The sequence below is a fragment of the Eschscholzia californica genome, unplaced genomic scaffold, assembly GCF_041429995.1.
Source record: "Eschscholzia californica isolate CP2 unplaced genomic scaffold, dmEscCali1.0.p SCAF_3, whole genome shotgun sequence".
Taxonomy (NCBI): Eukaryota; Viridiplantae; Streptophyta; class Magnoliopsida; order Ranunculales; family Papaveraceae; genus Eschscholzia; species Eschscholzia californica.
Window position 1 is genome coordinate 56,865,033 of NW_028238420.1, and position 14,266 is coordinate 56,879,298.

Here is a 14,266-nt window from a genome sequence, read left to right on the forward strand (position 1 = left end):
GTAGGGACAATCCTACGATTTTTTGCTAAATAAGCTCCTTGAGGGAATTCTATTTTTGGTAGATGCTCGTTAAATAAGCAAAGAGTATGAGCACGAACTTTTTATGAGTGTAAATGACCTTGTAAGAGATTGAACATTATTCTTTAATGATTTAATTTGAAACTGTAAAGTCTATTAGTGGTAAAACATACCGTTTCACTACCAGTCTACCAACCTAAAAAGTTATACTCCCATAATATTTTGCGTTTGAACCGGTTCTTCGTAGACAAAATAATAGCACTCCATTAAATAAAGAAATTTGTTTTTAAAGAAATGATCAATCAATAAATAAAGAAATTTTTCGACTCGGTTCATGTACCAATATCACATCAAAAGGCAACAATGCATCTCAGAGTCAAGTTGTGACGTATCATATTCTGGACTATCTGTAATTAAATCGGGGATATTTGGAATCTAGAAAAAGACATTATATCTATCTATTTTAGTGCTTCTCGTAGAAGGTGCAATACGGTGGCTCCGAACTTGGCAACGTTTGCTTTAGATATGTGTACAACTTTGGGTTGATGTTGTTATATCTTCTCTTCAGAGAGATATTTCAAACTAACGAATGAACTCCTCTTGATTCTTGTAAATATGAAATTTTGACGGATTCTACAATGCTAAATTAATAGAGCAAAGAAGCCAATATAAATAATTGAGATGTACCGGGAATATGTGAATATATTTTTTTTAAATCAAACCTATCACTAATGGTGTTTTGGCGTCGCTAGTTAGTAGAGACGGTTTTTCCTTTACAAACACCGTCACTAATAATCGCTATTGCCGGCGGACTAACAAAACCGACTTTTCCAGCTGTCGCTAATAGTTTCTCCAACGGCAGATTTTCTACTGTTACTAAATAGTTTTCGCGACGATTGTAAGCAATCGCTAAAAGTCTTCATTTTTGTAGTATATGGTGACCGCCCCATTATGCCAAGTAGCTCAAGTAAAGGGACACTCTCATATTTCGTAAACCGTTGGGTACTTGATCTAGAAGAATTCTTGCATAGCAACACAATGAAGGTAGGACGAATAGTCGAATACACATTGAGGAGCCAACCACCATACATTAACAGGTATTGTCACTAATGGTTTGTCAACCTACACAAAATTGAGGACAACTTAGTAGTCTTCTTCTATTCTCAACTACATTTGCTCATACCACACCACACCTAGTGAAGACAAAAATATGCCAAATGCCAATTCTTGGAACCACAGTTATGCCACTGGAAATGCATATAAAAACTAAAATGAAACGAACAAATGGCAAGTTACATATATAGGGATGAACGTAAAAATTGTTACGCTAACAATGGTTTGAAGCGACGTAAATAGTACCTGAAACCCTTTTTGGCGAATGGATCTTGGGAAGTTTTATAAGGCCTCCCCAATTTTGTTAAAAGACCTCCCCATAAATCATTTTACTTGGTAAATTATCATTGAGGGGGGCCTTTTAACAAAAACGAGGGGGCCCTATAAAATCTCCCATGGATCTTTTCATGATGGTGCCTTGTCTAAAGAAGAAAGTTTGTAGTAAATAAGAAAGACGCCTTTAAGGTCCAACATCCATTGTAGTCCAGCCCGGTTAGGATACCTGGCTTTCACCCAGGCGACCCGGGTTCAAATCCCGGCAATGGAAACCCTTTTTCCCTCCTGAAAACTACATTGTTGTTTTTATCATTTCAAGGACCTTATAGTTTATACTAGTTAATTTAAATCTCATAGTTTTGGAGAACTTAAAGGTACAACTTCTAAACTCTAATGAAAAAAATCATATTCTTTTTTCTTTTCCGACAGAAGAACAAGAGACAATAACATGATTCATTGATTTGTATTTGCTTAATTTCTTTTTGAAGTCCTTATAAATTGTTAACAATTACTTTCAAATCCCTAAAATAACTCTTAACAACGATATGATACAAGGAACGATAGTACAAATCTGCTAGTATAAGGAACCATAGTACAACAACTCTTATTAACGATTTAATATGAGGAATGTACAAAAGAGTAGTTTTGTACTATGTTCCTCAAAAATAGGCCATCGCTTTAGGAAAACAAAAAAAATCCAGAGTACAAATTTTGAGTTAACGTTTTTTTGGTGTGTTCTTTTGTTTCTACCAGTTCCCCCATCACCATTTCTTCTTTAGGTGGTAAGGGTTGCTGGCAAAATGTCATCTCCGATGATCTTTTAATAAAACACAACCTGCCTTAAAATTTTGTGTCCCTAATTTTTTTTTCTTATTTTTCCAGAACGGCCCCCGAAAATGTTATTAACTCCCCCGTACCAGTCTGCTTTCATTACCAACACATGTTCCACCTCTATGGCTCTCTCCCCCGTCCACCACAACTATTACAAGAGAGGAGAGAGATTGTTGTTCCCTCTCTATCACTGTCCCCAATAACTAATACAAGAGCAGAGAAAAAGAGAGAAAAAGAGAGAGGGAGGGAGGGAGGGAGGGAGGGAGAGACTGTTGTCTGTGTCTCTGCCTTTTGTTGTTTGTTTGAAGAATTTCATTAGCAATAAGAATACATATTCAACATTGTTACAATTGCGTGTCATTATACAAAGGAAACAAAAAAGAAAAAAATAGTAATAAGATAACAAAATTGCAGAAAACCAAGACCCACAAAATGCATCTTACTAAACTGCAGAAAGACTTGCCCATTTGCCGAGTTCGTAAGGATCGGCATAATAATACAACTTAATTCTATTTGACAAAGACAATCCTGATGCTAATGGAGGAGTTCTAAAATCAGACTCATCCTGTTCTGCTGGATCATCTGCAAATGCAGCAACATCACCAAGAAGTTTGAATGTGATTCGCCTAGCCTGAATCGGTCTTGGGAAATCAAAGTACATCGGTGTTCCAGCTCGAGCAATCGGTAGTCGATATTCCCCGACAGTAACCACGTTGTTAGGCTCCTGAAAATATTTAAAATCATAATAGCTACATAAGCTGAAGGAGAAGATGAAAGAACATATACCTCATTAGAGCTAAAAGCTACCGGATAATATGATAATTGTGAAGGAGTGAGTGGCTAAGTAGTTGGGTTCAGCCTATCCGCTCGAGTAACTTAAAGATTGGATTGGGATCGAACCCAGGCCGAGCTCCCTGAGCTAGTAGTCACGTTTGAAACTTCGAATTTTTCAAATCTTAACTAGGGAAGAGTTTCTGGTCTATATGTTCATATTATGTAGTCATAAACTGATATACATGGCTATACGTGTATGTATATATATGCATATATTAATATATGTATATATATATATATATATATATATTAATATATACACATTCTGTATTTATGGTAGTGTATTCACTTCCAACTACCTGAAGGGCCGATACTTGGATAAATAGAACTGCAGGAAAGATGTGTCGATCTTCTAGCCAAGTTAAAGAATTATCCCAGAGATTTGCTTCCGATGACGGTGAATGTGTCACTCTAGGTTTTATCGCACTAAAAGCATCAAGACGAAATCCAGCTAATTCAGGTGAAGCAGGTAAGAGATACTGTTCCAAGCCACATTCGTTTCCTGTCAACCTTTCAGCTTCAATTGGGACCTGAAATAGTGTAAAGAGAATTATAATGTTAGCAGACTCAACCCCTACTAAATATTTTAAACATGAATTTGAGAGAAAACGAGATAGAAGCTAGGTTGTACCTTGAATCGGTTTAACTGTGGACCTTTTTCTAACCAATTTCTCAATTTTATCTGATCTGGCCCTTGTTCTGATGCAATCAATTCATTTCTCACGGGCCTTCCAGCTACCAAAAGCCTTCTAGCATGCAGGCAAGGGTCACTCTGAACTGCTCCTCCAAATGAGGCACGGCGGTTAAGTTCTGCAAATGGATTATCATCTAGAGAGAGAAGCTCCAAATTGACAGAACTAGAAGCTGGTCTTTTGAGACGTAGAGTAACCCAAATTATGCGGCACCGAATTGAATTTCGGAATGTGAATTTGATATGCCTTGGAATGACGTTCTCGTTATCAGATTTTTCTGATCCATATAGTTCTGGAGAGGATTCGATTAAGGATTTCGCCTCCCATTTTCCTACACAGGTCCGTTCTTCCTTGTTTATTTTATTGCTCGCCCATATTTGTACCTGTTCTAACAAATATGGGAGACTTAGAAAAGGATCTCTAAGGTAGAAATCTAGCACAGAGCAAAAGAAAGTAGAAGGTCTCTGAAAAACGAAATACTTAAACATGAAGCCCTAATACTGGAAGCATACAAGTATCAGGAATAACAGAATTTTGATCTCATATCAACAGGGTTTCTGGATTACGAGAAACTAGATGATTATAAAGATCGATATAAGGATCTATACAAGTGGAAATAAGTGGGCACAAAAACTTACAGTAGGAGCATCAGAAGATGAATAGCCACATGAACTAACTAGTAGGACAACCCCTGATACGTCAGAGAGACTGCCCAGAACAATAGGAAATTCAACGAACGATATACTAGGGGGAGCTTTCCAGTAAGAATTTCGACATCCGGAATATAATGGGGAAAGCAATGACATGAAAGGGGCAGAGTCTACTGATGTTTCAACCTGCAATTACACGCAGTCAACTTAGACATTCATCAAATTTTCATAATCTTGGAGGAAGCATGAAGATAACTCAGAGCTTAACTTGCTAATTAGATGATTTATAAAATTATAAAGGCAGTTAATTATCCAAATTGGGGAGAAAAATCAAGCTGAAAATTTCATGCATGGTGGAACAATTACAAGCTAACAACTCAATCGGTGAGGACCTTAACTTGATAAAACTAAAAATTTAAACATGAAGGAAGAGCAATGAAAAATTAATAATTAATGGGTTCCATGGAGGAACTGGACCAGAGTTACGTTTCCAAACAGTAGCAAGCAGTAAACAAATATTATCTACTAAGCAAATATTCAGACTAGGAAAAGAATCAAATTTACCGAATGTAGGAAGCTGGCGAACGGAAATTCTGCAAGTGATTCCTCTCCACTGAGCACCTTTTTCAAGACCTCGACAACTGGCTGACTATCAGAAGTATTGCTTCTTTCAAGAGGGTATTCTCTTGATGGAAGTCTAATTACCTGGCACAGAGCTTTATGTGCTGCACTGTCTGCTCGATTACTTCTTCTCTGGCTAATCAAGACCCGAACAAAGTCCAAAAGTAATGCATCTAGGATAATTTCATTGCAACAAGATCTACACATAACTCCATCTGGTATAGCTGAACGGGTAGAGCCTCCATCAGTCTGGCCACTTTGACTCAATGAACCATTATAACCTGTGACCTCCTTCGAGCTAGAATTTGAAAGCAAGAGAGCTCCTTTACCAGCACAGCAAACTTTGCACACTTTTCGCCTACAATATGAACATGTTAAGATTGTCGGTGAAGTTCCAACAGATGGAACCACTGAACCAACTTGTATACATGGCTGGGTTATGGCACGAACAGCACACGTGCCACCAGAGCATGTTTCTCCAATTCCACAAATATTCCAGAAATCTATGATATCATCATCATTGGTATGAAGACCAATTGCTGCAGTAACTTTGTCTTCCAGTGCAGCCTGCCCTAGCAATGCCAGGCTATTTGCAATCTTGCATAACCTTCCCATGTACGAATCATCAAGTAATCCATTTGGATCTACTGTAGCAGGATCAGTGCCAACAGATAGTAAACCTCTATCCCTTTCAGCAGCTGAAAGATTCGACCTGAGGCGTTCAATTTCAAGTTTCATGGCTTCTTCAAAGTCTATCTTGCTTGTCTGCGAGGAGGGACACACTAAGTACATTTTATCTTACATGTTGACCTGAATTTCTAGATGACTAAACCTACTGCATCATAACTACCCACAGTATCAATATAGAAAGCAGATGCTTTAGAAATATAAAGAAGAAATAAAGTGGAATTTGGAATAATTAGCACATATAATGAAATGATTGCTAATGTAACTTAAGGAGGCTGGATAGCCGTGGATATGCATGAGTCAGTACTTAATAACTTGCAAACTTCTTCAGTGCATCTAATCAGATTTCAATCAGTGGGGAACGTAATAAATACTTACCAGAAGCACTCACCAATTTGGAAGTTACATATCTGAAGTCTTCCTAGGAGCAGTGTAACAATCACGTGTCTCATGGAAGTAGCACAATAATCTAGTAAATCAAATCTGACTGACACCCTCAAGTTTCAACTATAAGCTACAGTTTACCCCATGGGTAGTCTAAGTCATTTTTATATTCTCAACAACACATAATGGTTAAACTAGATACACTATTACACGAAACTAAAGTGGCATAGCAACATGCACTTAGACAGCCAAAGATAAGGAAAAACATAAAAAAAAAAAAAAAAAAATGTAGACAAATAGATTTAGAGAGTAACTGAGTAAGTAATTAAAACATGACACTAAGGTGATTTAAACAACTCATACGTCTGAAAAAGCGAAGTTTTTTTTATAAAACTCTAAATTTCTATTCAGGCAAAATTAACTAACTTCATACAAATGAAGAAAACGGGAAGAGAGTGGTAGAAGGAAAAGATGGAATACCATTTGAGGACCAACCAAAGCTTTGAAGCAATCTATGTAATGTTGGATGCCACTATGGTCTCTAGGTATTTCCTGCTGCGTCAAGCTAGAGGATTTAGAATCTGCCTCTGATCCCTTGTATTCTGTTACAGCGTTGTCTAAGAAATCAAGGAAGTCCCCTCCCCCAGAGACAGCATTTCCTGTTGAATGTGCTGTCTGCTGTTGAGAGAAGGTATCAGACACCCCAATATCTCCAGTCAAGAAATCAAATGTTGGGCCAACGGGAGCGCTTGGTTGGGCTGAGGGCAACACAATTTCATTAGATAAAGAAGCACCTACAAATGGATTGGTGTCGGAACCACATAGGAAAGGGTTTATCTCGTCCTTTGGTTTATTTGGAAGTTCCCTGAATTTCTCACCAGGTCCTTCTTTAGTAAATACACCTCCCCAAGGAAGAGATACTCCAAGCACCTCTATCTGCAAGAAAAATCATCAATTGAGTAACTTAAAGGCGACAAAACAAAGAATTGGTAGATAGCAAAATATTATTTGTTAGACCCAAATGCAAGTGCTTTTAAGATATCCATGATAATGTAAGACTATAACTGCTAAAAGTAATAGCATATTGAAGAGATTTCCAATGATACAATGAGATCGCAATACGCTGTTTTATGGGGGCTGCAGCTTTTAGAGTGAGCTGACAAAGATGGTCTGTATTGATGATGATGGTGATGCTACTAGTACTAGTACAAGGAAGACAAAGTAAGAGAATTATCCTAACTCCTAACAGCGTGATGGGATGACGGTACTGTAGTGCGCGCACACACAAAAAAAGTAGCATCGTAAGATAATCGCTTTTGCAATAACGATTAAGCGATTAATAATATCAGGATAACAAAGACTATTGCTGAAGAAGAAGATAAAGAAAGCAATATCGAGCTTCGACACGAGTTACCAAGTAACAATACAGCTATCCAACAATTATATATGAGATCTGCTCCATACCTCACCAATAGTTAAAGGAGTTTTCCCTGGAACAGTAGGATAGAATGTTACTGCAACCACACGAGTAAGGAAGTCCAACTCTCCTTCTAATTCTTCAAAATCATATAATAATGAGAGACTACGTGTTTCTTGAGCATAACGACGTGCACCTGCACCTGTAACTGCCATATCTTCAGGACTAATTTGACCTGCCAAAGGTATCAAAAGATTTGTGCCGTTTAAACATTGTGGAATAGAAGCTCCCTGCACAGACCAAGTAACTAAGTATTAATTAAGTAGAGTATATAAATAACATTTATGATTTAAGACAATGTGTGGTGATCCAACGATTATAGTGATGGTCTTTAAGAGACTGTAAGTCAGGAAACAGACCTCTAAAACAAGGTTAAGCCCATCTAGGTTACGACCTGTCCTCACATCAACCGTCCCGGGGAAAGTTGAATCATCTGCACCGTGCGAAATTGTGAGAAGAAGCTGACAAACGTGGCAAGGTTCAGCAAGATAAATGAAAAGTTCAACCGCGTCTGCTGCTTGTGGGCAAACCTGTGATCACGTAAAAAGTACAAAATAGAAAAAATAATATGAAATGAATGAATGATAATAAATAAAAAAGCAGAATTGTTACTAAATTTATAGGGTGAAGACTCGGGTAACATCAAAATAAAACAATCCGCACGGTATTTATGAAGATCACAAGCCTTTTCTTTTCAATGCTAAAAGGAGTTTGTAATATAAAAATATACTTTAGTCTCCATCATGAACAGAAGATGAGTACCCATATGAAATCCTTCCTCTTGAAATTCAGAAGGTTGCCTTCACCAGTAGGAGTTGCGAAGACACTTGCAACCGGCTTCAAGAAGCAAGAAGGTGGCCTTGATAAGACCTGTATAAGTCAACATTGCAAATAGCTAAGACATTGATAGAAAAAAATAAACAAACTCTATAGTATATAAGCCTGTCCACGTTGAGGAAACAATGTACGAAGTCCAAAAAGTGTCTATAAGAAAAAGGTCAAAAGGATTTCTTGGAAAATCAGACGTAGATCAACAATAGAAAAGCCTCTAACCACAATTCTCGTTGGACCCAAGAATATTTGACGTGGTAACTAGCAATTAGCATGGAAACAGTGACTAAGAGTCTACTTAACTGCATAAGTTTCATTCATATTATGAAAAATAATATAAACACGACAACATTATTAGTTATAGCGAACTCAGACAGATATTCGATGCGCTAAAGTGAGGGTTAAAGCACTTAATATTCGCACCAAGTAATAAGAACCTGAGTGTGACATGGATTTCTGTGATTTAGCAGTGCAAATCTACAAGAGACGGGCACTTAAGCCGGGACAAACGAAGAAACCAGAGCTAAATGTACATTAGAATATTGTGCCAAAAATGCAGATCATGCAACCAGATGATATGAAATGTAAGAGTAAATCTAAGTTTTAACTTCTCAATCATCGCAAATCATCTGAGAAGCATACAGGAACAATGATTATCATTATATAGCAGCACACTGATTCCCTAAGACCCTAAAAGGCATTATACTAAAAAATAGAAACTTCAGACTATTATTAGAGATGTAGAGGTAGGGGGAAAGGGTTTTACATTAATTTTAGACAAGAATTCTCCAACAAGAATCAATGAATCCATCAACGAGCAATAAAGAGTAATTGGTGAATACTTGATGAAAAAGCATATAAAGAAAATATACAATTTTGGTAATAATTGGTGAAGAAAAGGCAAATGACGCTGTCTGTTATATTGTTACTTTTGATTAAGTACAAAATCATTAGCAAAACTTACTTTTAGAGGGCGTATTGAAACTGATGGAAGATGTTTGAAGAGTCTCATTCCAAGAAACATCTCTAGCTGCTTCTGGCGAGAGCTATCGACGACAGTATTTTTATATCTTCTTTGCAGAGTGATCTTCATGTTCTGTGCAGCAGAGAACTGCTTAAACTTCCCAGCTTCTTCGGTAAATATAGTGAGGATTTGACTATGCATAGCCTTGGAACCAGTATAGAGAGTTGCATGTATGTCACCAGCAAGTAGAAACAGGTCAGAAAGTTGAGATATTGGTGATAATATAGTTGACCTCTTGAACTCATCGAATGACATGTCAAATCTCTTCCAGGGTTTATCTGGACATGGATGAACCCAGGTTGTAGTTCTTGTGTTGTGATCAATGTAATACGTTTTCCCAGTAACTGCATCAGAACGTTTTTCCCAGCCAGGTGGCAGTGGAGCAATATATCCACCATAGTTATTTGATGAAGAATAACCCAAAGCCAAATCTGTATCAAGGGAAACCCCTAAACGCCTACATTGCTCTACGAATACTTGGAGGGCTCCGAAGTAACTAGCAGCATTAGTTCTATCCAAAGAATCTGCACAATTGAAGCGTATGACCCCATTTTGATGTGATCTTAGGCAAAAGGCACCTTCGAGATTTTCAATACAGATGATTTCTCCTTTGCAGTCCTTAAGCCGCTGTCGCGAAGGAAGATAATCCCCTTCGCAAATGCCTATATTTACTGTGGGTACCTTAAGATGTTTCCAGAGCCCCTCAATTGTTTGTTGTTCACCTTTGAGTTTCGTACTAGCATGCCAGTCATAATTTATCAAAAGGATCCGAGTATCTTGGAGCTTTCCAGTTGATCTTATATATTCCACAGATTCTACAAAATGCTGAACTAAAATGCATTCTGATTTTCCTGCTCCACTTCTAAGCAAATTGACACATACAATAGGAACCAAAGGAGTTTTCTTCTGACTAACTCCAACATTTACATCTGTGTCGCTGGCACCATATCTCTTACTTAACCTCTGGTAGTATTCTGAACTTCCTTTGTAAGGATCACGGGCGGAAACATAAATTTCTGCCTCTGCAGCAGTCATCTTCAATTCTGCACCCCACCATATCGGTATAGTGCCTCGACGCCATATATATGTGTTGAAAGGAACGCTTTGACCAGTTCTCCTAGGAACCCACACAAGTTGCTCACACTCCACTTCGTTTCCTGTCAGATGCACATTGTTAATGAGCTGCGTGAAATTCAAATATTATTAGAGGCCACCATATAATACAACTATAAGAACCTATGAAAGGACAGAAACATACAAAAATAAAATAATATAATCATTTCTTCGGGCAGAGAAGTTGCATTGAAAAGTATTTAATCACATAAACAAATATAAGTGCCAAGGCCAAAATAAGATGCAGAAGAGCAACTTAAATACCTCTCCCGAAAACAATTTTATGTCAATACCATAACTAGTATCACCGAAATTTCGCGCAATTTTTCCTAGATTTATATTAGGTGCACGAAATCACACTTACAAGTATTTCTAGCATAGCTTCCACTGACATGGAAATTTCCAAATTTCCACCGACATGATGGAAAATTCGACCGACATAATGAAAATCTAGTAAAAAATCTAGAGAAGCTAAAAGTAAAAACATACCTCTTCCTTCATCTTCATTTTCTTCTTCATTTCTCATAAATATCTCTTAATTTTTATGCTATGTTTTTAATGTTTTTTAAATCTATTTGAATGATTTACCCCGTGACTTAACTGCCTAAATTGATTTTATCTCCCTAACACCCCTGATATAATTTTGTAATTGACGATACCTTACAGAGTTTGTTAACTATTAACTATTATCAGTAAGAATGTTATCTTTTGGGTGTTATTATCAAGAAGTTATTCATTTTACCCTTGGATGTAACTGTGTAATTGTTAGTACCCCCTCAAACTAATAGGTTTTGTTAATCCGTTATATACATCAGTTTTATGCTTCATCATGGTTTAATAATCTTGTTATATACAATTCCATCGTATTTCCATCATTTTCATAGATTTGTAAAATTTCCACACTAACCGAAATATTATTCCTCGATATTACCTGTGCTAAAACATCCATTCAACCCTCTCGCCAAGTACCGAGTACCAGCATGCAGTCGGCTACGGCGAGCTGTAAGAGCAACTACTCCTTCTTGCTGACCTGAGCTTCCAAATACTCGACATTCCGCAAAACCCTAGAGCAGAATAAGAGTGAAGATTACGTTATGTCTTACAAGCTTGCCATTATTTAGAGAGAAACCACGTTTTCTTTTTCTGCAGCTTTCTCCGGTAATTATAGATTAGAACTCCTGAAATGAATTTCTGCACTAGTTTTCTGCTCACTAAACTAGATAGTAAATATTCACATGTCACATCAATGTAGTCATATTAAGGGTGGCCACAACAATTGAACACTTGTTATCCTCACTTTTTAACTTCTAAATGATATTTGTATCTTCACATTAAGTTGAACATAAAACGGAGTAGTTAATGCATGGGATAAGCTAAAATCTTGATCAGGGTGAACAAATATGGGAATATAACGAAGGTCCAAGTGTCACTATTCTCTGAGGTAAAGTTAATTCACTAATTAGAGATACCAAAAATAAAAAATTAGTAATTAAGATGAGATAACGTCTAAATTCAAGCATAAATAATTTCTGAATTCAAGCATAAGTATTTTCTGAATTCAAGCATATGTAATTTCTGAATTGAAGCATACATAATTTCTGAATTTAAGCATAAACAATGGAAGTTTGGATGAAGGAAAACCTGTAAAAGAATGACGCAATGTTGTGGCAGCCCAATGTCTTTGAAAGGCATTGAAAACCACCAATTCCAGACAAATTCTTCATCTGGCTTCATCAATGACATACGACTCGGAAAAGGGCGAGTTATATCCCTTGTTTCACAGAAATAATGTTTCCCATCAATATCTAGGTCAGTCAGTTCTTGAATATTCTTGAGTTCCCCTTTACCCTGGGGTTGAGGGTTTTGAAGTGGAATTTTGATCCATTGACTTTCCGCAACTGTATATATACACCCTCCGCCAGGCAAATTCGGAATCGATGCAGTCAACTTAGTAGCCACTAAAAGCAACCCAAAGCTCCCAAGAGATGCATAACCCAGAATAGCTCTTGCATAAGTTACACTTTTTCGCATCCATTTTGATCCATTTGTGATGAAATTCAAAGCTTCCTCCTCTGAACCAAAAACATCATTTCCTTGCTTACTGTTGTAGCACAGTGCTCCAGTTGTTGGATCAATATAAATTACCTGGGTATCGTACCTTGTAGACAAGCTCACCACAACATATACTTCGCCACTTTCCAGTGTAACTACAACCACGGATGAATCCCTCACGGAACCAACTGCAAATGCATAAAAAACATGTGAGAAGTTAAGATGTACTACATATGTGAGATATCATAGTTAAACAGAAACCAAAAATCAAAATGAGTCTAACAGTTCGAAAGAAACTATTATATACAAGAGCTAGGACAAGAAATTCATGTGTTGACTGTTGATAAAAGTATGGAAGCAATTGCAAGAAACAAAGGGAAACCAAACAACAGCAATTACAGTGTCTGGTAAAATGACTTACCTGGTCTTTCCATAAGTGCCTGACAGAAGTGGTTGCACGACTATAAAGGTCTAAATATTATGATAAATGATTACCTGAAAAGACAAGAAAAAGAGGAAACAAGACATGGTTGTAATATCAAATTGAGTGAGAACTGAATAGGAGATGAAGCATAATCCAGAAACTGTCTTACGTGAGGAAGATATGTTTTCCACATGCAACCGGCTACAAACCTATTTTCCGCACCTGGGATGCCGAGCATAGATTGCACCGTAATCTACACTATCATCTTGTCCAGACCTTTCGATCTTCAGCAACTATAAAAACAAATAAGATTATAAAGCGGAGCATTTTCACAGACACATAATATAATCGCACTATGCCTTCTCAATAAAATAGACATTATAATCACATTAACAGTATTTGTGCATAGGGTATTCTAAAAGTGTGACGGTTTGTTTCAGACAGTGTAACAAGTTATTGTACTAATATTCTTGTCATTTGTTAGGCTTACATGTTTTTGAATTTCATGTACCATCAAAATGAACTAACTGATTAGTTTTAGACAAATTTAATTCAATCAAAGAAACCAGCTATTTTTTTTTAACTTGAACCACTTTTCCACTCCCATTAGATTTATAAAAAGGAACCAGATTGAGCAATCCAGAACACTAAAAATTGTTCTTTTTTGCATGTTTTAATAGAAGAAGCTAGTTAATTTCTTCAACCGAGATTGAGATTAAGATCAATAACCAACAATCTCCAAAATTCTACACACAAAATGTACTTAAATTGACATAATTGAAGCAAATTGACTTCACATTTGAAAAAGAAAATCAATCAGTGAAAGAAAGGAAGGATTACTTTTCCATATAATTCAATTCTTAAGCAATCTCGTAGATCAGGAAATCAAATTTACATCGATATACTGAACAGCAAGTAGATCAGAAGAATTCGAGTTGCTTTGGAGTTTATTAAAATGAAAAAAAAAAAAATCAGAAAGCTACAAGAGTAATTATATGAAACCCTAACCTTCTTCTGATGGAGATCTGATTGATGAATTCGGATGAGTGGAAGGAGGAAGAAAAAAGTTCGGAAGATGAGAGAGAGAGAGAGAGATTTCTTTTTCCCTCGGAGGAATTACGAAGTAAAAAGAAAAAAGAGAAACTATTTTAGTAATCCACCACCTTGTAGTCGTCGGATCTCATTTGTTCACGATGAAAGTAAACTTTCAATTTCTTGTGTTTAAACCCAAATGCTATT

At 36.8% G+C, this 14,266-nt stretch overlaps 1 protein-coding gene and 1 non-coding gene across 2 annotated transcripts; one reads left to right on the plus strand and one right to left on the minus strand.

The window, feature by feature from the left end:
* Positions 1-1,604: 1,604 nt before the first annotated feature.
* TRNAE-UUC (transfer RNA glutamic acid (anticodon UUC)) lies at positions 1,605-1,678 on the plus strand. Its single transcript has one exon. It is a non-coding gene; the product is annotated as a tRNA-Glu (tRNA).
* An 849-nt stretch (positions 1,679-2,527) lies between these two features.
* On the minus strand, positions 2,528-14,266 carry SAC9 (sacI homology domain-containing protein / WW domain-containing protein). The gene is made up of 15 exons (XM_086671302.1): positions 14,036-14,266; positions 13,197-13,320; positions 13,025-13,098; positions 12,193-12,791; positions 11,483-11,615; positions 9,379-10,595; positions 8,346-8,453; positions 7,943-8,113; positions 7,571-7,813; positions 6,587-7,042; positions 4,979-5,800; positions 4,403-4,600; positions 3,704-4,147; positions 3,372-3,602; positions 2,528-2,962 (listed from the first exon to the last, which is right to left on the minus strand). The coding sequence occupies exons 3-15, from the start codon at positions 13,035-13,037 to the stop codon at positions 2,681-2,683; spliced, it is 4,917 nt and encodes a 1,638-aa protein (XP_086527428.1). The 5' UTR covers positions 13,038-13,098; positions 13,197-13,320; positions 14,036-14,266; the 3' UTR covers positions 2,528-2,680.

Excerpts from the sequence above, each read along its gene's own strand:
- SAC9 (XM_086671302.1), bottom strand. Across the intron at positions 11,616-12,192 it reads ATTGCGTCATTCTTTTACAG|GGTTTTGCGGAATGTCGAGT; the intron begins GTTTTCCTTCAT and ends ATTCTGCTCTAG. Across the intron at positions 8,454-9,378 it reads TTTCAATACGCCCTCTAAAA|GTCTTATCAAGGCCACCTTC; the intron begins GTAAGTTTTGCT and ends TGACTTATACAG.